Raw genomic sequence first — 24,511 nt, 5'->3', positions numbered from 1 at the left:
AGGAAAGTTATTTCAGAGGCCCCTATTTTTCAACATCTGCTTTTCCCCTTCACATTCTAAGATGATTCATTCTATTCTTAACTCTTTTGTACATATGCAAATGTGAGTCATAAAAACATCCAACTGACAACGGGCATCCCCCAGGGATTAATGCTGGTACAAACCCTGTTTAATTTTTTGATTAAGGAATCATGGGATAGAGTGCACTCTCAGCAGGTTTGCAGAGAGTACCAGCTGAAAAGAGCAGAACAACTCCTTGATGGATTGTAAAGATGAGCTGACAGGAAGGAACCTCAGAAGTTCAACAAAGGCAAAGTTCTCTTTTAATTTTGGGTACCCCAGGAAAAGAAAAATATTAGCATGTCTAAATGAGCCTAGGAGCATGCTACCAAAACACGTAAGAGGGCTGGAGCACATGATGTAGCAGGAGAAAAGAACAGCCTTCGGAAGGGAAAACCTCAGGAGAACTTACTGCTGTCTACATCAACCAAATGAGAGAATAAAGAGAAGACCAAGTCCAACTCTTCTCAGAAGAACAAAGTGGGAGAACAAGAAGCAACAGACACACATGGCAACATGGGAAACTGGAACTTAATAATAAGTGAAAAATAATTATAGTCAGCATCATTAAACACTGGAACACAACTTCCAGAGGGGTGATAGAAACTCAAAGCTTGACTAGATGACTCCCAGATTAACCTGCTCTAGCTGGATGTGCTTTGAGCAGATTAGACTAGATGCCTTCCAGAGGTACTATCCAACTGCATGGTTCTATAATTCTGTGACTTTACAATATATTTATTACACACAGACAACCAGCCTAGAAAAGCAGCATCTTATACTGAAATTGAAAGGAAACTTTTAGCTAAATCTTACTTTTATAATGGATCACATTTCTGTTAATAAAAGCTTTAAAAAAGGAAGAATACTATAAGAAATAAATCTTCACCTGTCAGATCACAAAAAAAAGTTAGTCTGAAATAGCACAGTAAAATAACTTCATTTGAGTAACAGTGTATGTCTAATCAGCAGTAGAAGGATAAGGTAGATAGGGTAGCAACATACAGTGCTACATTTTAGAAAGCCAGTTAGCAGAAGTGGCACCAAGAAAGTCAAGACAGTGACTAAGTATTGTAAATATTTGTAAATATATTTACCTGATGAAACCCTAGATAATCCACAATTGTTGATGATGCATAAAATATCATTCCATCTGCACTCACCACCAACGCAAAACCATTCAGTGACTGAAAAAGGAAAATAAAATAATTTAAAAGATAATTAGAAAATTAAGAATAAAATTGGTATAAATGTAATCATTTTAAGAATAGTCTAGATATGAAAAAAACCACTTTGCAAAAAGCTGGACACCAAAATTTTGCAGAAAACCCTTTTTTTTTCTTACCATGAAAAACAAATAACAACCTGGAAAATGCTTTTTTCCCTTTATTAAAAAAGTTAAGATAGTTAATTACAGTGTAACTACCATATTACATTACTAGTTTACTGTCTTCCTAATTATCTGCAGAATTGTATTCTGTCATTATTTCATTGGATTAAAAGTTTAATAGCAAGCCAACTACTTTGTTTTTCCTTTTAATTTAAACCATTGTATTCCACAGTAGTTGCTTTGAATATGTATGCTTTGATGCATACAGATAATATCATAATCTCCAACATGAAAATGAAATACATAACTTTAAAATCGCATTTATATTTCAAAGTATGGCTATTTTCTTAAGCTTCTATAAGAATACATACATGGTGTAATTGCATAAATGCAACGAATATAAAAAGTAGGTGATAAATACTTCATTGGTATAGAACAATGTTTAATCTAGAAAAGAGCTAACAATTCATGTAGACTTGGTGATGCAAGGAAAGCAACCAGAGAAATCCAGAAATAAAAGGAAGGATTAAATTAGGTACATGATGTGAACGTTAAGATCGTGATGCATGAAAACTGATAATTTTGTCTCTCTTCCCTTGATAAAGGTTCAGTAACATATCTTTGCTCCAGCAGGTTGCATTCCAAGGTAGTTTAGGTCCTCTCATGTGATGGTTTTGAGTTTTTTTGAGATGACAATTCAAATAGCTGTTGCTGAAAATACTGCTATATTATTATTATCCATCCTTCACCTTACTCTCAATTTACTGATAGGCCTATTAATCCTGAGTTAATCCTGAAGCACAAGGAGGACAGATTTTCAATTGCTCAGTAACCAGATCCACTGCCGTATTTTTGTGAGTTTGGTTCCCTTTTCAGTTCCTAAATGAGGACCAGATTTCCAAGACTGCTTGAAGGCTGTTCCCTCTGTGACAATGGTGGGCAGAATTTCAAAAGTTCAGTGCACAATAGACTGACCTCCTCAGAAGGTTTGCCCCAATCATAAATGTGGAGCACCTTTAGAAACGTGGCCCTGTGGGACTACCCTTGGCCAGGGGCCCTGTGCGTTGAAGAACCTGTGAAATGATGACAGGAAAAATGTAGTGGAGAGTCTGAAATGTCTCACCTTTGTTTGGAAAGAGCTGTAGCAGCAACTGATTCAATCAAGTCAATGCTAACCATAAATAATTGCTAAGAATAGTCAAGGGCAAATCTTGTTTTGTGCCAGGTCAGCTCCATAGGTACAGATTCTATACAGAATAAGCTTTAGCTCTGCCTAGACAGGCTTGTGTTGAATACTAGTTATCCTTGTCAACTCTTCAAGCACAAGCAGTTGCTCAACTGTGGCTGTTTTCTGCTCTAAATAAGGCCCAAATTTGCCCCAGCACCTCACCAACCAGAAGACAATGTGTCAAGATTTCTACACCTTCACATCTGTGCCTTTCACTGCACTGAGAGGAATCTTATAGATGGTATCTGTCATATACATTTCCAGTGTCAAATGGAGACAAGAAACCAGTTTTGGTATCTTGTCTCTTTGGACTCATCTTCACAGCAGTGAAACCATCAGAGATGTGATACTAGGAGTTTTGCTACACTTTTAATATCTGGCATGCCTTTTAATTTGGATAGACTGAAAATTTCCACAAAGATAACCACAGGACAAGGGACCTCCTTTATATCTGTGGCTGTTACCATGCATATTACAAAACATCTCCAGACATGCCCATGAAGCTGGGACAGGTAGAAATTAAGAACAGAGAAGAAATGAAAGAAATGTTTTTAATTAAAAAAAGTTTTTAAGATGTGCAAACTAATGCACCAAGCCCTGTCTGGAAAGGCTTAATCAATGGCCACAAGATCTGAATATGATCCAAGAATCTCACAAGTTATCATGCTGAACATCCTTAAAAGGTACCTTCCATTGCCCTGCAGGCAAGCTGGAGTTTTTCAGCCCCTGTAGGAAATAGCCCTGGAACATCCGCCTTTGCCAAGGTTTGCTTGTATAAATCAAGATATAAATTTCCCTATTCAAAAATTAATCTTCCTCGATGTATTGGTACGTAATTTTTAGGCCTAGACACATACCTAAGAGATCAACCTCTACCTTTAAAACATAAGACTTGCTCCCCCACTGCAGAAGGCAACATTTTTCTTTCCACAAGTTTTTCTTTCACAGTCTGGATTAGGTGCAGCAGTTTATAAAAACTGGAAGGGGAAATGGGACCATGTCTATTTCTAAGGGTTCAAATCAGTGCACTGGCAATTACATCTTTGAGGCTGGAGGAGGTGTTAAGAAAGGGATGGGAGGGAGCAAGAGGAAAGAAGTGATCAAAAAGTTCAAGGAGCCACATGTTCAAGTTAAGCCAGAAACAAGTATGGATTTGAGGCATGTATATAAACTAGGAGTTACAAACTTCACCTGCTTTGCTTTTGGTTTGTTCTCAAAATGCTGGTGTCCTCTCCTGAGTTTACATCTCTTAACTAAGCACTGTCTGCTTTCCATGACCCCAAATGCAGACATCTGATGCTCTGCCTTGCACACAGGAAAAGCAATATCCATTTTGGTGCAAAAACAATTTTTTGGAGCTACATGAGTCCACTGAGGATTAGCACAAATTTCATGTGTTTAAACCTCCCTTTAGTTGGGAAACCTGCTGCTTCAGTCATGTTAAAAAGAGACAAGATGAGCACAAAAAGCAAAACTTCATAACCAGTGAGTCTCATCCATGACGGCAAGTTCTTCAGTTTTCTCAATATTATCCTAAACTGTAATTCAGTGTTAAAACAGACATCTGTAGCACAGATAATTCTGAATAGAGGCACAGTTGGGCTGGGATTTATACTTTTCTACTTGCCACAGGTGGGGATAAGGAGGAGACTGTTTGCTAGCACAGGTATGGTGATTGCAAATTAGATGGAAAATATCTCTTCCAGCCTCTTGGATGAATCTCTCAGGTACCAAATACAACTCCATACTGAAGTCCTTTGCAGTACCACTGCATAGAGTTTTTTCCCTTTTTCTGGCCATAAGCCTAGTAATTTGTTAGATTGAATGAAGAGAGAGACAACTTCAGTCAAGAATGAGCAAAAACTATTCCCAGAGTTTTTTTCCCAAGTTACCAGGCGTCACGTTAAACAGGACAACAAAGTATATGGCCTCACTTATAATTTTTAAACACTCTCAGTTATTGATATATAATTCTCAACAATAGCTTTCTCTGATTCCCAGTGAATGGGAGGCTGCAGTGGTGTGCTGTGCCAGAACTCAGCAGCCACTGCCTGGGTAATCAATAACTTCAGAAGGGGAAAAGGGAAAGAGGATGCAGACCAGGCTCATACCTGTGCAGTTCACAGTCCTTGATGTAAGCATGTGTTTGCTCAAAACACTGAGGAGACAGCACAGAGAAGTAAAGGCAGCCCTAATTTCACTTTAATCCTTTCAGCAGGAATAATGGAAAGCCAAAACAGGGCTCTTGTATTTAGAGGATGAAATAACCAAACTCCACTACTTCACTAGTGCTATTTGTTTTGTGTACAACTATCATCTTTTAATCAGTAAAGTCCACTTGCATACTAAAATTTTTAGCAATATTGCATATTTTTACACATGCACAAACAGAAAAAAATACACACAAAAGTATATGGACCTTAAAACTTTTACAACAAAACCCAACTCACTTCAAATCTGCAAATAATACATGGTTTTGAACGGCCATTTGGTAAACCATATGGATTCAATGACAGATGGAATTTCTAATCCAGGATAATAGCTGAAACATGTGCAACAGACTTAAGTATGTATTGTGAACATTTGTTTGTTTGTATTTGGCTTTTTAAAAACACTTACGACAGTTTTCTATATTGTACTTAAAAAATGAAATCACGTGGGTTTTTTTAACCAAAGGGAAAAAAAAAGAAAAAAAAAAAAGAACTTGGCACCAGACAGGGGTCTGTGTTCTTTTGAAAAAACATGTACATCCAATTATGCACTCACGAAAAGCTGCACCTGCTACTGAAACAAAAAAAAAACAATTAATCTGTCAGTTCAAAGAAAGTATGATATTATTCTAGTGCCACAGTAGCTGTGAGATTAAAGTTATCAGTTCCTTCCATTAAAAAGTTTTTGAAACATTATTAGTCAAGAGTTTCTCTTTGGGAATGAAGGCTAATATTTTGAGGAAGACAGGGCTTCCTTTGGCAAGACCCTTTATATATCCTGATTTTTTTTTCCTGGTCTCATAGCACAAAATCGGCCAGAAAATACTTCAAAGATATTTTGGTCAAGGTCATGGCATAGTAAAAAATAAGGAGGAAGAAAAAAAAAGTGAGAGAGAACAAGTTCTAATCCACATTTCTCTTATTACTCTTCCTTGAAATAAAGGAAAATTCACTAGCTTTAGGTCTCCAGAGACCATGTTACTATGGCTACTAAAGTACAACAGTCAAGGCCTGCAGCCATGCCTTGCTTTGAACAGATTTCCAAGTCACGCAACTTGGGTACTAAATTTCCAGGGTCAGTTGGCTCACAGTTTATCTGGAACAGCTTCATTTAACAGTGGATCAGTGGGTTTTTTGCATCCTATGTGGGATGGGACAATTTTCTGGTGATCTAAATAAATAGCTATTTAAAAACTCTGGAAATTATATACTTGTTCTTGTCTTATGAGCATTAGGAGGGAAATGCAGACAGTTAATATGTCCTCTGTCTTCAACTGTATTGTTTAGTGAATCAGTGTTTCTTTCCACTGGTGTTTTTAGGACTCATAATTGCCCTTGTCAAAAATCCCTCTAGAATCCCTGAGGTTCTCTTTATAAACTTAAGAAAAAAAAAGTTAACTCTTACTTAACCCTGAAATAAAACCCCACATAAAAGACTATTCAGAAATGGCATATCTGGTGACATCAGAATATGGCCTTTGCTCCACAAGTACAGCATCTCTTAGCCCTCTGGACTTTTATGTATTTCTCTGGTATCTACAAAGCAACTTCAAAAGGAATAGTTCTATGAGTAAGGATTACTTCTTGCAAAGGGGAGTGACAGAATTGTTTTAGCATTCAGTTTTGATCAAGGACTTGCGTGTACTACTTAGTTTTCAGGAAAAAGAAACAAAACAGAAGACAAATTTCCATCATTTGAGCCAGGAAAAGAAGTACAGGCTGAAGTCTACAGACATGGTAGCCTTTCATAGAGAAAGTGCTCAATCTGATAAACTGGTTTTCATAGACAGCAAAAATGTCTATTTTCAAATACAAAAAAAATGTACATATGACGATTATGCCCCTTTCACTCCTCCTGACAGCCCAGACAAAACAAAGTTCATGTTTCTGTCTGTCTTCTTGACCCTGGATATCATCTGAGGCTTCTTTCAATATGGAAATTCACCATCTAGTGCTGCACTACCAAAAGCAGAAAGATCATTCACAATGCCAGATAGTTTGAGCCCTGGCCCTCCTGTTTACTGTCAGAGGGAACAGCTGTGCCATCTGAAAGGCACAAATGATTGTGAATCATTCAGCTGGTGAAATTTCTCATTATTCCATTCCTCAGTATCCTATCACTTCCACCAAGAAATTAGGCAAACCTTGGAGATACTTGTTTATATATGCCTCCAGTCTACCAGGGGAGCTGGAACACTGTGGCTCGTCAAGAGGCAGAGACAAAACTGGCCTCCTGGAAATCAGTTAGGAAAATGTAAGTCATCAGACTCCGGTAATTGTGAGCTATAAACTTTCAAGAAAACATAGTAGTTCCCTGGAGGGTGAGATTGCAGTGTGTGCACACATGTAAACACATTTTAAACCATGGTGATGTTTTTTTTATATGCTTGATATGTAATAAGTGTTGGACACAACCAAGAACAACTTTGCCTTTGAAGTTGTTTTGAACGCATGACGCAAAATTGTAAAAGCAGTTTTTCTTCCATTATAGTTTCTTTCCAAACTAAGATTTTGTAACAAAGCTTAGTTAGTCTGTGTCAGGTCCATGGGATAGGGCCTTTCTTCGTTACTATATGCATGAACTGCTGGCCCCCAAAGAGCCCAGGGCTTCAAAACCAGCTATGCTGCCCAAGGTGGGACTGAGAAACAAGAGCTGAAGCATCAGTTGGATTTGTAAGTCTAGAAACGTGATGTTCATACCAGAAGGAAATGCATTCCAATTAAATCCCTTTTTTTCACAAGTACCAAACACTGGCAATGAGAGTACAGACGATGCTTCCCAAGTGGAGCAGTACTAATGACTAACAGCTCACAGGTTTTGTTGCTGCAAAAGGGAATTAATGGGTGACACCAAACACCTGAGTATATATTTGTTATATGGCATGTTTGTTTAGAATAAAATATTGTCACAAAAAATGGTTTCCATTGATGGCAAGGTTTGGTGGATCATTTCCCATTTAATTGTGAAAATTTCATGATTCTTTTCTTTGAATTACCATTTAGGATTTCATATGGGAAGTAAGAATATGAATACTGCCTGAAGTTAATGAACATTATACAAGTACTGGAGACAAATTTATAATAATCTAAAAAAGAATAATATTAAAATTATTAATTCTAAAATTGTTGGGGAAAAGCATATTTTATTTATTAATACATAGATATATGTATGATGATTACCAGATATGTTAGTGAGTACTTGGATGAGTAACATACCATTTACCTTAGCAATTATCATGAAAGGATACTAAATTATGACATAATCTTTCAAATCTTTTCCTTAAGCCTCCTCATTAATCATGATGTCAAATTTAAAATTGTAATGGAACCCTCCTGTCAGTGCTCTTTCACAAATACTGTGCCCTGGACTACACTTGAAAATAGAAACAGTCTTTATATTGATTTATGTAGTTTCTCATTTCACTTCCTCAAAAGCAGATGTTGTATTCACAGATGAAAGCAAAGCTGGGGCAGTATCATATCTTCAGTGCAATTTCAGCTCTTCATTTTTTCTGAGTTCTGCAGCTGCTCTGAGCTTTTCAATCTTCTCTTCAACAATTTCAATACAGAAAATGCAAGCCTGATTAAGTCCATTTGAGAAGACTCAAAATGAAGCATTAATTGCTCACTACTCTGCACTTGTAATAACAAATTTAGTTAGGTAGACTTTGCAATAACAAATGTAGTAAGATTAACCATTATCTTTCACAGAAATAACTTACTGAGAAGAGTCTCAAGTAATATTTATCCAACATGTTGGACAATTAGACATATGTAAGCAACAAATGTCTGAATTTTTTTTCAGTGTTATTTACATGTAAGTGCATCAAGTTCTGAAGAGAAGAAGCCGTCATAATATTCTACTCACAGCTGACTTTTATTTGTACTTGCAAACTATCAATGAGCATGAAAGGCAGCCATCTCTTTGTGGAAGGAATCAAAACCTAAAAGAGAAATGTGACGTCCTAATTTCAGAGCAATATTTTTATGTGTATTTAGCACCATATATCACATTCTCTAACACAAAACTATTTCAGGGGGTGGGAAGAAGAGCAAAACAATCTGTATTTCACATTCTGTTTAATAATATATCTAAACCAGCTTTTATAAACACCATTTCAAGTCGGTAGAATTTTTAGGGAGTGTGGTCTTCCTGAATTTGACTCTGGGAACTGTTGTACTGGGTGAGTTACCATCTTATGCTGTTTTGTATCCTCTGAGTATCCTGTACCAAGCACACCCTGTCCCATACTGACAGCAGGGGGGAATTCTGCTATTAAGGCAGTACATCGACCCAGAGAGGCAGGCAATACTTATTCTAATCCAGTTATCAAGTGGATGACAATGTGTCACCTGGAGGAGGACAAGCACAGAAAGGGACAACTCCTCCAAGCCAGCAGCAACAACTGCAAATCTTAAACTGCATTTATAGACTAAACAAACCCTTCCCCAGGTCTCTTCCACAAGGCCCTGCTTTAGCTTGAGGAGACATTTCTTTGCTTAATGCTAAGAAAAGCCCAGTCTCAGTTACTGGAGAATTCTGCGGCATTGCAGTACTGAGAGGAGTGGGGAAGGTGCAGAACAGATTGGTAAAAATGCCTGTTTGTTGGTCACCATCAGCTTTTTCAGCTAAGAATTCCTGGAAGCACTGCAGTTATAGCAGGACAAAAAAACTATCTAATTTAGGTTTTTTACTCATAAAATGTCAGGAATAGTTAAAATCAGAATGATGGTGATTTTTCTTGAAGTTCTTTGAATGAGAACTGAACTGTTTGAAGGGTGCCTGTCTGTTCTCCTGTCTCCAAATCAATACTATATATTTGATACTAATAGGAAAGAGTACACTTAACGCTCAGCATCATGCTTTTAATAGAAAGGGGTTTTTTGGTTCAAATCCATGAAAAATTTATTTACGTTTTATGTAAGGTAGACAAAAAGTAAAAGTGAAATGTACTCAACACTTCTAGTAAAATATGTGAGTTTTTCTTTCAAAAGCTCCATACCCACAAAACAAAATCACTGTGAATTTGCAGAATTTCTCAAAACTGCACACAGTCTAGACTGGATCTGCTTTCTTGCACATCACTCCACTTTGCTAAGAAGACAGCAAGGCTGCAGCTCATCAGCTTTTCTAAGTTGAGAATACTGGAAGCAAGTATCATCTGTAAATACAATTTAAGCTGCTCACTTATCACTTCAACCAGTTGAAAACAAGTTAAACAATGTAAGATTGCCATTATTTATTTAAAGTGTTTTCCTATTTCTTTTATGTTTTGGGGGGGGGGGGGGAAGGGGGCGGGCGGTATGTGCAATACCTGACGTTGCCATCTTCAAAAACACTCAAAAACAAATGTTCATACAGAAATTTTTAGGAAATGAACAATGTGCTATGATTGCCATTGGTACTTTAATACAAGAAGTCAGTTCTAGCAGCAGAGTAAGTCCCAGTGCATCTGTACAATGCAGTGTTCACATACAGGTACTGAATCTATTGACTGGTGAAAACAGATGAGAAGGATTAGCTCTGTAGTCAGTGAGAGGAAAAAACCTAACAGAGCTGAAATGGGAGAATATGTTTTGTTGCGGAGGAAGTTATGTGGCCACTGGACTGTCTCCAAGAGGCACCGAAATAGCCTGAGCAGAAACAGAGGAAGCGGCTGTGAAAAGTGAGCTCGGGTGGAGTTGGCTGTGATGAACAGTCTGGAGGACAGCAACAGTGGCCTGAAATTGGGATCCACATCTCTCTGGTCTGTGACCAAAGTTTATCTATTCCTTACCTTAATGTTGTGGATGGACAGCTGCTCTGTTCACTGTACAACGAAAATTTCTCAGCTAGCCCTCTTCATATGACAGTAGGTTTTCCCCTGTCCTGATGGATGGAAGACGTCTTCCCTGATGCCAGTGCAAATCAGAGGATGCTGTCTCTGCTCACTGCACACCTGGGCCGGCTGCCCTCTCCCCCTGCTCTATCACATCAAACATAAGCTGATGGTTCTCATTTTCTAATCCACACCCAGCTTGCTCCCCTCTCAATTATAATCTGTCATTTCAGGTTGGAGAAGCCCAGTACTAACTCTCATCGGCCCGAAATGTCACCCATATATAAGATTTACAAACAAGCACTTAATTGCATTTTCCCTTTTACTAAAAGGCTTCAGGCAAGCCTCTGCAGGAGTACCTGTTTTTCCTCTTCAAATCCCTCCTTATAACTCTTGCAAAAGTCCTGGCAAAGGTCAAGCTGCTTGGACACTATGTACACTGGTGAACATGGTTATGGTTTTATTCATTATTACCACATGGTGTTGCCCATCGAAATTCATCTTTTATCACTTGTCTCAAACTTAGGCTGAAAATCTGAAGGGAGAGGATAACATGATTTTTTTTTGCTCTGTCCTCCAATCAAGCTGGATGGTGCCATCTCCTGCATTTCAGAAATCTCAGCACTGCGGCAGCATCATGATTGTTATGGTCATAACAGTAGCACTAAGGACTGGAGGAGAGAGCAAATGGTATTTAGCAGTCATGGCATTTCTGTACAGATTTGTTGGAGAAAGAAAAAAAGAAGAAGAAGAAAGGAACAAGAGAGAACATTAGTTATTTGTTTCAAGGGCAACAGAAAGGATGTGTTTTGCACAGAGCTGTGGCCATGCCAAATTTCAAGTCTGGATTTTAGAAATATGCGTATTTGCAAGAAAGAAAAAAGGGACCAGGGCCTCTGAAGTGTTCCTTTGTGTTTTGCCTGTGCCTGGCAAGAAAAAAGTGAATGTATGCATGTAATAAAACGGCACTTCTACCCCCATTTATGGGGCTTTTTTTCATGGATAAATTCTCTGTAAGACATACCAAGTGACTAATGTCAGCTTAAATCATGTCATCTGAATCACTGGGAGAAGGTTGGTGTTTGAAAACAAAGGAAAGCAAAAGGGTTGTTTGGGTAACTTTTAAAAGTTGTATTAACTTAAAAAAAACTGAAGTAAGACTATGAGCTTTTTGTGAGAATTTCCTATTTTGATGGTGTCATTTTAAACCAATAGGTTAAAAAGTGAAGCACTGTATCATCATCTGACAGGATTTACTTTAGAAGGACTGTGTTAAGAGAGTCATCACCATCAGAAGCTGAAAAGGAATTCCAGACCAGAATAAACCAAAAATTCTCTGTCTACCAGTTTTTGTTTCTGAAATTCGTGCCTTGGTCATAGCCCCATACAATAATCATGCACTTTTGTTGGACTCCCAGTTTTCCTTTTCAAGTTTAAATTAAAAAAATAATAGGAAGGGTCAAATCTTTTGCTCTCAGACTGAAATTCAAACTGGAGTACCTTTTCCAAGAGTACAGTTTTATCAAGAACTGATCACATAAATCAGTTTGGAAGGAGGAAGTGGAACTGCACTAACAAGTTTAAAAAAATGACAGGAAACCAAGTGGGAAAAGGGTTTCCTATGTTATTTCCTTATGCAGAGTAAAGAACAGCATCAATAAGGATGTTTTCTAATGTATCATTTTCCAACTCCCTCCGAATGAAACTTGAACTCTAGTTCAAGTTGTTAGTAGAGGCCACCAGGAGATACCTTTCAGTGCCAAAATGTGCATATGGACCTTCAAAGGAACTCCCAGAAAGCTTATTATTTGCACTCACTTTTAAGGTAACAACATAATGTTAAATAATATGCTTCAAACTTGCATTGTCTTAAATCCAGAATCATTTCTTTGCATAAAAAGTCTGACTTTTATCACTTTTGATTAACAAGACTTGGGCTCTATTTGCTATTAAAGCTGTCAAAAAGACCCTTGACTGATTTCAGTAGGAGCTACTAAGTAAGAACCAAAATTTCCTATTCACAATAGTGCCCAAACCTGTGATACGGAACAAAGAAGCAATCTGTAAAGGACTTGTCTGTGTGACAAAATGCCTGTTCTGCATGATAAAGAGCCTACACCTGATTATGTCACAGCTTTGCATTAACAATCAGAGCACAGATGCTGCTGGCTCAGTAGCTAGATAACCTGAGTTGCCTCACTAGTCTTGTTACTTACAACTCCAATCAGCAAACTTCATCTGCTCAGTGGTAGAACAAAAGCATGCCTAGAAAAGATGGTAGCTCAGTTTGAAAAGCCCAACTTTAGATGATTAAGCAGCTAAGGTAATGAAGCTAAAATTATTAATACCAGTGGAGAATTATAAGGGTTGCATCATCAAACCTGTTTTCATTACATTGAAGAAGTTATTTGTTTATTTATTTATGTATGGAATCATAGAATCATAGAATCGATTGGGTTGGAAAAGACCTCCAAGATCATCAACTCCAACCCTTGGTTCAACTCTAGTCCATTTACCAGATCATGGCACTCAGTGCCACGTTCAATCTCAGTTAAAAACCTCCAGGGATGGTGAATCCACCCCCTCTCTGGGCAGGCCATTCCAGTGCCTGATTACTCTCTCTGGAAAGAATTTTTTTCTGATATTCAACTTAAATTTCCCCTGGCAGAGCTTGAGCCTGTACCCTCTTGTCCTATTGCTGAGTGCCTGGGAGACAAAGTCAGACAATACAACTGTGACTTCAAGATTTTTAAGATATTTAAGATGCCAGGCACCTGACAGTCTTTGTCTAAAAATTTAAGTAAGTAAGTAAGCAGTAAGCCTCTCCAGATCTCTCTGCAGAGCCTTCCTGCAGGTCACCACTCCCATCCAACTTTTGTCGTATCAAGCTGACTAAGGGTGCACTCGATACCTTTATCCAGGTCACTGATAAAGGTACTAAACACAATGTACAGTGTCACTGAGTAAGAAATACCAGGATAGCCTGGCATCTTCAATGCAGCCATAAAGAAAAACATGAGACAAAACCACAGAAATGTAGTTCTTGTGCCCTGAAGCCTTAAGAGTAGAGGACTTCTGGATATCTGACCCTGAACTATGCAAAAGAGTAGCTTGGAACATCCTGAAATCAACATGGAAAGGCTCTGAGATGCCAGTGAGGATGGAAATGACAAAACAGTCCAGGTCTGGCCTTTATTAGCATTCATCAGAGGGAGGGAGCATGATAGAACCAGGCAGTCTTACCCCACTAGCACCTGTTTGGGAGCTGCCTGGGTTATTCATATTTCTTTGTAATTTTTATGACATTTTGGTTATAAAACACTATTTTCACACATGAGAAGAATTATGCCCAGTTCATCTAGAGACAGAGATACCATAAATCCTATGCTGCAGCCTAAAACAGTGTAATAGAAGACCAGCAGACATAACAAATATGGAAAGAAAGCTCATCAAGGCACACCCTCAGCAGCAAGGATTGACAGACATTTGAACATCAATGATTCCTCCATAACAAGCAAAAAAACTGCAAGAGAAACTGTGAAGTGGTCAATAAAGCCCAAGTGACAGTTTCAGCAGGGTGCTGCTCAGTATATGAGTGAAGATCACTCAAGAAGCAGTGTCGGTGGTGAGGATGAGCAGAGGCCTGATTGCATGTCATGGGAAAACAAGTCCATATAGGTCCTCCCTCTCCACAACAGACATTTAATTCTTCCAATGGAGAGCATAACACAAGATAGTTACATGTGCCTTTGGGATGAGGAATTACCTGCACTGCAGTGCAGACTTCAAGTCTGGCTTTAAGACTGCAAGTATAGCAGAGGTCGGGGGAAAAGCAGGAGGTGGCTGACAGCCACGAGATGGTTATTGCAATCAAGGCTATTGCCTAGATACCCACCAGTGATTCATTATTTTTCCAAGTCACCATTTTATTGGGTTTCTCCACCCCATCACCCCATAAATTCTATCTGGATTTATTGACTGCCAATACAACTTATTTCCCCATTTTTCTGGTTACGGGTTTGGCCCAGTGTTTCTTAAGTATCCAGTAATAGGCTTCAGAAACTGAATGTGGCCCTGTTCTGCCAGAAGGCATGTGGCAAAAGGGTTGAAAAACCACCTGTCTTGGAACATATTTGGAAAGTGTAAAGTTAAAAATCATTACTGCAGTCAAGCTGTTGGAATCTGAAGTCTCCAAGGAATGTAAAGATTGCAAAAATGAGGTATACCCCCAAAAGCTTAATAAAATTAGACTTTGATTCTTAGAGCTTTGTGTGTCTTCCCTCCAAAGGGAAACAAAGATGGCAAGAAAAGACACTTTTATCCACTGAAAGAAATTATTTATTTAGATACCTGCTGTGCTCCACTAAAAAGTCTTTGATAAACTGGTATCATTGTTTATTCTGTTATTGCTGATGAAAGCTATTTGATTATAGCTGTAAAAAATCTCCATAAAATCTTGAATAAAAAACACATGTTGTGGCAAGGCCTTTAGAAATAAAAAACATTTTAAACATACTTTGAAGACAGCCTAATTCCATTGTTTGTTTTCAATACAAAAGGGGAGTATTGTATTGTTCCAAGACTCAAGAGTCACAGATACATTATTTACCAGCAATCAGGGTTCTTGCTATTCCACATTTCTATCTATACATGGAGTGATCATATCCATTAGGAAAGAAATAAAAGCAATTATCCCTGGTTTTCCACTAACATTGCACCCAGGAACAGTATTATTCACACATATTTTGGTGATTCACATTATTCTGTTTTGTATTATATAAAACATCTAGGAGAGGTTGCACAGTGGAAGGTGGTTGCCAAGAGATGCAAAGTGACCTTAGACAGCTGAAAAATATCTTGTGAGAGTAAGTAAAGTGGTCAGATTCACAAGTCAATATACAAAGCACAGCAACCATTGTTTGCTTCTCCTTGGAAGGAATCACAAATGTGACTATTTAGTTAAAATCCCACAGTCCCTAATAACCAACGTGGTGAATTTGGTTGGACAACATAAAACCCCAATTTTCTTTATGTGCCATAACCACTGAATGATAATTCAAGTCAAACTCAGTCCCCAGAGAACATTCCCAACAAACCCTAAGGAAAACTCACCCTCTTATTTTAGGTCAGACACACCCATAAATAGAGCTGGCAAGGACATTCATATTAACATGCACTTAATCAACCAGTTAATGATCCCCATGAACTATGATCCAGGATAAAATATCCCCCCTATATTCAAAGAGAATATTACTCCTATATACCCAGCACTAAGCAGACCTTTAGCATACTCTGTATCAGATTCTTGTGACCTGCATGAAATTGTGTGCAAGCGTTCTCTTCATGTACTCAGAGCAGCAGGGCTACTGTTTGGAAAACCCTAATGATTATAACTTGTAGGCATGTAACATAAACTCAACAAAACACTGATTAAATATAGGAGACCCTCATTAAAAATGATATACTCACTATATTTATCATTTATTGTCCTCCCTGTATTCGCTATTCATTCAGAATGGAAATAACTGCAAAATAATACCTGATAGCCAAACATCTTGTTTTGGCACTAGTACTAACTATTCAGATGCCTCTGTGTTTATGTGCTTTGAAATACAAAAGTAAAATCTTACAAAGTATTAAGAGGAAGGAAAGCAGGGTGCCCATTTCCATTCCACAGACTTGAATGACTTATGGTATTGGATCTCATGATAAAATGTATTTTTAATTTAACAGTTCAGCAATTATTTGCTGGAGGCTACTATTTAATTACCATTTACATGTATCTTGCAGCTGTCATTAAAACACAATTTTTAGACTGTGAACATTATCCTATCCAAAACAACTATACATATGCAGTCTTAATCACATAGGAATTTCCAAGGACCTCAGTGTATAAAAGGCATTATTACATCATGTGTTTGAAATGCAGATATATGTAGGATGGACCGCTGTGCTCTAGCTGGTTCAGTAGTTCATAGCAGTATTAATTCTTCCTTCAGATAAACGGATCCAATTCTCAGTAACAGTATGGCCCCTTTATGCTGCTCTGTCAATATAAAATCACCCTAAAGGGGATAAAAATACACAGAGGGAATAACTTTTGCGCACATGGTCTGTGTGCAGAGCACAGAATCAAGGAAGTAGTATAGACTAAAATATCCTAAAATATTCTCAACTCGGATCAGAAACCAGGAAAGCTGATGTTGACATCCTCAAAATATGGGCCAAGTAAAATAAACCTAAAAGTGAAAAAGAACAGTGAACTGGCCTTCTGGGGTTCACTGGTAATTTTGAGGATGTAAGGGTGTAAGGTGCAACTGCCCAAATGGAGACTGACCTTGACTGTCAGAACTGACAGTTTTGCTCTCGCAAGAAGCACTCACAAGTGTGATTCTCAAAAGACTCACACCAAGACTGACCATTTGTTCAAAGTTGCCACAAATCATCAGCCCAAAGAGATCATCAAACTGAATAAATTACATCCAGAAAAAACAGCAGTTTTTCACTCACTTCTAGTAGAAGTCCACCTTCTTGTACAGCAGTCTTGTTGCATATATTGTCTTCTTTTATTGTTTGGCCAACTTGCTTCTTAAAGTGCTTTTCTTGAATGGCTGTTGGAAAGAGTTATTATCAGTTTAGAAATCATAGCGATTAGGGCCGCTAGACTGAAATTCTTATTTTGGCACTTAACATGCATTGACTTAATTGGGAGTCATTGTCTTTGTTTTCTGGAACTTAGTTACTGACAACTTTCTTTTGCTATGAATGAGATAGATACATATTTTGAAGTCCAGATGTTTTTTGTATTAAATATCTGTCACATTTTTTATTAAACATATTTTTTCTATTAGTCTACTCTACAAAAAGCAACAACCAAAACCCACAGGAGAGAAACAAAAGAAAGTTAGCAAGTTGTTTTGTTTATGAAAATATGTATTATGAAAATACAGAAAAATGTCTATATAGCTCAGAAGATATAGGACTGAAATAAGTTTCTTATTTTCAATGCTGACCTTCTTGACATCAGATTATTCTCAGTCTCACTTTACCCTACTCACCTCTACAAGTTTGAGCCAGACTATAAGATTCAGGGGAATATTCTTAAACTGTTTCATTTTTACATAGAGGTTTAAAGTTTGTTTTTAGCAGGTCGTTTACACCATGAAATTCGTAAATAGCTCTCACTACAGATCAAAAGTCTCTATGTTTTTCCTAATAATGAGGAAAGCTTTCATGGGAGACTAAACTAGTGAGTGCTCATCCTGCACTTTGCTTGATCTAAATTATACTTGAACACCCCAAGTCTTTCTATCAATATATCCTACCGAAAAATCCCTAAAATACAATCGAATTTCTGAGGATAATGAAAGAATTTCTGAGAAGACTGACATCCCTTAATAATTGGGCTTCTGCATCATCTAGGGAATACAACAAGAACCTGTCTTTATCATTTGGTCAGTAAAAATTAAGTCAGTTTCACTCCTACTGCCACATTCCAGAGATGGGTCATAGGAATACACTGGCAGCAAACAGAGATTCATTTTTCTGTTTGTTGTCCTTTTCACAGAGAGAATAAGAGAGAAGAGCATACTGTGAGATTATCTGGGACATTTGATTCACATTTTCTCTTCCAGCTAAAGGGAAGCTGGAATAGCGACATTCAGAGATGTTAATAAACAAAACAAAACAAACAAACAAAAAAGGGCAGGAATAGTTTATACCAAGTCAGAATAAGAAGAGGAAACAGACAGCAAGCCTCTAAAGCTCCTGGGCCTGTGCAAGAGCCCCTTATCAATTTAACAGCCTAGTGAGGGACTGTTGCAAGATCTATCAGCATTTTACAACAGATGATGGGAACACAGAACAGCACTGACTGAATATTCGTTATGTGTTTTAGCTGACATCGTAACCATTTGCCGAAAGTGATGTCAGTCATTACCCCAAGGAAACCATCTTGAACGTACAATTAGATGTAATAAATCCCTCCACTGGGAATGGAAAACACATAAGGAAAACCCCAAACTTCCTAAAACAGATCCCTACCCATGTTTTCCAGACAAAATAATTTTGGAATTTCAGACTTGTAAGCTAGACTGCTGTGAATAGGATATAGATTCTTAAATTTGTATTTTGGTATACCTTTTAAACGAATTGAAGATGGTTGCTTTTTCCCCCCCACCCCCGATCAGCCAAGCCTTCTGCTACTCCAGTCTATAAGAATAGACACAGAAGCATAGACTCATTTAGGTTGGAAAAGACCCTTAAGATCATCAAGTCCAACCATTAACCCATCACTACTAAGTCCACCATTAAACCACGTCCCTAAGTCCCACATCCACAGGTCTTTTAAATACCTTGTGACAACAACTTTTAAAAGTCCAACTCCTATTTCAATGACCTCTTCCATAGGAAAGATGTTTTAGTAATTAACAACATGGTGGTTTGCGATCTGTGTGCAGGTTAAAGGACAGACAGGGAGGAGTGAGAGGAAACGAAGGTTTATTTCCTTGCTGCGCTCTTGGCGTTGTGAAAATTCCACCCGTTTGAACTTCACGATTAGTGGAAACTATTATCTTACCCAGCTGAGCAGACCAGAGCTCCCTGCCTGTTTGTTAGCCTTCAGGCTCATACAAACACAGCAGCAGAAGTACAAGAGATGTTTGTTCCGCAGTTCGTCTGGCTACTATAAATTCCATCTCCAAATGGAAAGTATTTTAATGTTATTTTGCCAGTTAGAGTCACCCATATGTTAGGCCACACACATCCATTTCATAACATGCCCTGCTTACTGGCTTGGACTGCAAGGAGACCCATCGCACCATCGAAGACAAATAACACCCTTTGCACCAAGAAGCGAATGCTCCTCTGAGATGGGAACGTTTGCTCCTTGTACCGGTGGCAACAGCGCTGTCACTCACTGCTCATTCTTTTCCTGCCTCCCTGCTCAGGAAATACTTGATTAATCCACCCACAGTTGGGCTGATACAGCAGTGACAGCTCGGGCGAGATACTGCTGCTGGTGATAGCCTGTCACCTGGAGAAAGCAGAACAAGACAGGCAGAAACTGATCACTGAAACAAATGAGGAGGAGGAAAAGCAAGACATGACAGGTCAATGAGGGAAACATACAAGATGTTATCTGACTAGGCAGAAAAACAGGGAAAACAGAGCAGTCTAACAATATCCCTGTCATCACCAAGAATCAAGAGAGAGAACTGAAGGACAGTAAGTATTCTTTATCATGAGTGTCTTGACAGCAAAGGCCCTGATGCCAAGACAGCTGTGATCAAGCTTAGACATCACATAAAATGCTCCCTCTCTGAATCAACACTGGAGCCTATGATGATGAAAACAAATGAAAGATTGGAGTATGCAGGAGCACTGTCTCTGGTAAGCAGGGAGGAGCAAATTGCAGAAAAATGAAAGCTAAAGAACAGCAAAGGATGACTCAGTAACCTGAGGGGGAAACAGGCTGCTGGAGTTCCTACACATCAAGAACCAGGCAAGAAAAAAGCAGATATTGCAGGCAGTCTAATGAATGCCACCGACTGTTTAAAAAATTAAGAGATTTAGCTTTATGGAGCCTTAGACTGCTTTCTGTGGGAGAGGCAACTCTTTAAACTGAATGGTCAGCAGTTCAGCGCAGAATGTTCCACCTACTAGGTTCAAAACTAGCAAACTGAGAGAAGGGAAGTGGTAAAAACAGACCTGTTTCTGAGCACTCGTATTGAGCCTGCGCTTCCAGAACATGAAACAAAACAGAAGATGGAGCTGTTCTGCCAAAGAAGATGAATGAGCATATTGATATCATAGAGTGATAAACACCAGATATACATATACCATGGCTGACAGTTTTGCAAGGACATGCAATCTAGAGATCTAGTGGTGCAATCCCATGCAACATTAAAAGCCAATAAGTTTGGAAATGCTGGGTCCTACAGGAGGACAAGACTGTGGAAATACATAGGGCAACGGGAAAGGGGTCTAGGAAGAGAAGGGAGAAAAAAAAAAGAATAAAAATGGCCAATACAATTTCCTGGAAAAAAGGTCAAAGATCTGAGGACATTGTTTCAATTTCTGATCTGAAAGCATTGAAAGGAGTGTAAAGCAAAAAAATAATGTAGAGTTAGAATCGACAGTTAATTAATGGAGAGAAAAAAGTCCACAAAGGGGATGGTAAGTTTGGCTGAAGGAGCGTAAGACTGTCTCAGACAGTGCTGCTGAGTCTTTCACAGCTGTGCTGTCTCTGCCCAGAACAAAGTAAAAAACCGAGATCTCTTTTGAGCCTCCAGTTCTGATACAAGCATTGCTTTCTGCACTTGCCAACCCCTTGGCTTGAAAATCAAACCTGGAATATTGTAAAGAAGAGAAAAGCTGCCTAACCCAGTCTACAGAAGCATTGTGAAACCAGCCATTCCCTTTCCCTCAGAAATAACAGAACATTTATTTGTTGCAGAATACTCTTTAGTTCAAAGGGATGGAGATTTCAGAACTCTCGTAAAGCCATACATTTTAAATCCATGGGATTACATTCTCCAGAGTGTTTCTGTACCTCATCCCACACAAGTATGACCTTCATTCTTCAGAAAATAATTAGAGAAATTACCTGCCAAGTTAAGCTTTTAAAAAAATTAATGTGTGGGCAAACTGTACCCCAGCCACCCAGATACCTTGCACTACTCAGGCTTCGTGCATTAAGCAACAGCACAGGTGAGAAATGAGCAGAGAAGGGATGCAGGTTCTGAACTGAACACATTCCCTGGGCTGATTTGGGGTGTAAGAGGGGGAGTGTCTTTTTCAGACTCAGTATCACACAGGTCAATCAGTTTCAAGCCTTTCTTTACAGAGTATCTGTGAGACCATTTCTCTCCAATGATGCCCAGGGGATAAATTATGTCTTAAAACAGGCAGATGGAAACACCCAAATCCAGCTTGCAGGTTCAGAGATACCACTTTATGAATGCAGGTCTTACTTTTGGTAACTGTTACTTGAAAGGAAGTGAGAATAGGGTCTTTCTTCCTGGATCTTCTAGCTGCAGGAAGAATCAGCTATGCATGTTACTCTGAATACTAAGAAAACAAAACAAATTGACTAGGAAACACTCGTGGAACAATTTTGCTTAACAAATCTAGAGCTGTGAACCGAAATGGTCTGTTTCCTCTGGCTGTGTTACAGAGAACACTGAGTGATAATTAGGATGGGGGTCATTAAATGCACACTAAAATAAAACAATATACAGCATAAGGAACAGTTATTTTACACTGACAAACAATATGAAGGCGACTGTTGCACTTAGAAACACCACAACAAACAGGTTGCACAAATGCTTCAGGAAAGAAATCGGCACCAAAACGCACCCTCTGAATAAAAGCTGTATGGTTCTTAGTCCTGCTGCAGAAGCTACCAGAATGCCAGATGAAATTATATTAACAGTAATGCAAAGTTTTTTTCTTCCCAACTTAGAGGTTTTCTCAGTCTGCTTCTTCTTAAGAGATGCTTTGAAATCTGACTTCCCTTTGAAGTTTCTCAAGTACAGCGTGACATTTATTTAAGGTACAAACCGAACAGTTTGCTTTCCAGATCCCGTTCCCTCTGTCTTTCAGAACTGCTTTTCCCCTTTCCCAACAAGCCTCATCCATTTTTCCCCATGCACGAGGGGCATCAAAGAGATGCCACTGCCCGGCAGGCCTGCTCTCCCCACCGCCCTTGCGCGGAGCTGGTGGGGCCACCTCGCCCCTCCGAGCCCCCAGCCCGTGTCCCACCGCGTCAGGAGGAGCCCTTTGGAAGGGGGAGCGAGGGGGAGGAGAGGTCCCTGCTGCGGAGGAGGAGGAGGAGGAGGCAGACTGCTGACTAACCCCAGTCCCACTGTCACGCAAGCCTCGCTGCCTGTCAATCTGCCGGCGGCTCTGACAGGGCGCTGGCGCCCGTTCAAACCCTTGCGTGCGAGCAGACGAGCCACATTACCCTATGAAGTATTTCATAATAACAACAGCTGTTAAATATTGATGACTCCTGGCAAGCACTGAATGCTTTTCGAGAAGGTTAAGCCTTCATGTAATGGAACCTAATTCCTCATTATATACTGTATCAGATATCTGGAAGTTGCCTAAAAAAAGCAAAGGAGCTTAAAGTAAAGGATCAGCAAAATAACTCTGGTGCAGCAGGGAGAGGGGAGAAAAGCCCACCACGCGCAGGGTGAGGAGCGTTGCCCTGCAGTCAAATCCTTTTGCAAACAGTCCAACACTCTGCTGGAGTGAGCATCAATACGGTCGCTTTTGCTGTATTCCACTGGAGGGGTTTGTGTTTTTAGAAATTATCGTAGATCAGATAAACTTTCTAAAACGGCAATCAAGCTGCCACTGCCATCTGTGTGTGTAAGAGTACACATGGAAATTATTTCTACAAAAAAAAAATAGAAAAGAAGGGGGGAAACTCACATTCCTATAGTTTTCCTACAAACTTTGGCCCTGAGAGATCTGGCTCATTACAAGATTTAGTGGTCATCAGACAAGATATTAAGGATGAGATCTCAGGGAGCATTTCCAGCAGGCAAGAAAGGAAGAAGGGTAGGCCTCTTGCTTGAGCAAGTCCTGGTGTGACTTCATCTAGTTCCCAGAAAAATCCACCATCTTCTTCACACTGTCCTCTTACATTCATCAGTCTCATCTTTTCCCTCGTGACCTAACTTTCAAGCAAGGTTGTGTCAGGAGGGGAATCATTTTGGGTTAGGAATTTATGACCAACAGACCAAGTCTTTGGCATGGAGCTGGTGTGACACCAGGACATGCAGTCCTAGGTAGTTCAGTGAAAAGGTAGAATCAAAATCTGGGTGCAGCTGAAAGAAAAAACACAAACTGAGGACTTCTTGCAGAGGTAACCAAGTCAGGTTGTTTTTTCTCGCTTGTGAAAAAGAGGTCTGTGTGCTTGGGGAAAATGCAGTGCAGACAAGGCAAGCTGAGAAGCTGAAACAATTGCCTGCTAAAGTTCAGTTGTGCTGTGGTTCAAGGAGTCCTGCGAAGCTTTAGGAAAGTGTTTTACCTGGGGGAAACTCAGGTCTGTTAATTCAGTCAAGTTAGGGATTCACAAAGACTTAGGAAGTTGTAGGTTGGAAGGGACCTTTGAAGGTCATCTGGTCTATCTCACCATGATCAAAACAGAACTAACTTCAGTCAGGTAGGTTGCTCAGGGTTTTTGAGTATCTTCAGTAATGGACATTTCACATTCCCTCCAGGAACCCTTTCACTGTTTTATATGCAGGATCAATTCGGTAAGGTAAAGAGCTGCTTCATATTTTAGGTGAATTAGCATAGGTTAAGTTCTGTTTCCACAATTCTTGGTTTATAAAACATGTAGAATAATTTAAGAAATGTTGAATGGTGCAGTAGCCATCATAAAAAGTTTGTGTAAATAGAGAATATGCAAAATAAGTTATCAGCTCTTCCTATGTAATGCTTTTTGATGGTTTATTCTGTCTGTATCTCACACAACTGGCTCACAAGAAATCACACGTGTATGTCACATTTTTATGTAGTCTAAGACTGTAACATCTCCCTCATCTCAGAATTTCAGAGGGATCACAGATCCAACTAAAAGCTGTGTCTCCCTGTGAAACCAAATTACATGCTAATTATACAAAGACTCAAAAGAACTTGTCTTGAAAGCACATTTCTTTTCTAGCTTACTGTTGCAACCTTTCTCCCTTCGTGTGATTCAACAGATGATCTACCCAACAGACAAGCCCAAGCCCACATTGTGCATTGGCAAAAGAGGTATTTTAGAGATCTATTTGCATCACTGTGAGTAAATATTTGAGTTATCAGTTGGTCTGGTAGACTGTGTTGGCTATAAGACCACTGAAGACAT

General features: G+C 39.0%; 1 protein-coding gene across 2 annotated transcripts in view; it reads right to left on the bottom strand.

The window, feature by feature from the left end:
- AHRR (aryl hydrocarbon receptor repressor) overlaps positions 1 to 24,511 on the bottom strand; it is a 92,950-nt gene that overhangs the window by 17,525 nt on the left and 50,914 nt on the right. For both annotated transcript variants that reach the window (XM_071554978.1, XM_071554977.1), the window contains exons 4-5: positions 17,158 to 17,258; positions 1,158 to 1,247 (exon numbers count right to left, since the gene is read on the bottom strand). In XM_071554978.1, the coding sequence (XP_071411079.1) occupies positions 1,158 to 1,247; positions 17,158 to 17,258 (191 nt within the window). The remainder of the gene's footprint in view (positions 1 to 1,157; positions 1,248 to 17,157; positions 17,259 to 24,511) is intronic.

Source organism: Pithys albifrons, chromosome 4 (genome assembly GCF_047495875.1).
Source record: "Pithys albifrons albifrons isolate INPA30051 chromosome 4, PitAlb_v1, whole genome shotgun sequence".
Taxonomy (NCBI): domain Eukaryota; kingdom Metazoa; phylum Chordata; class Aves; order Passeriformes; family Thamnophilidae; genus Pithys; species Pithys albifrons.
Note: the sequence above shows the minus strand (reverse complement) of the source record. Positions and strands in the feature narration are given on the sequence as shown.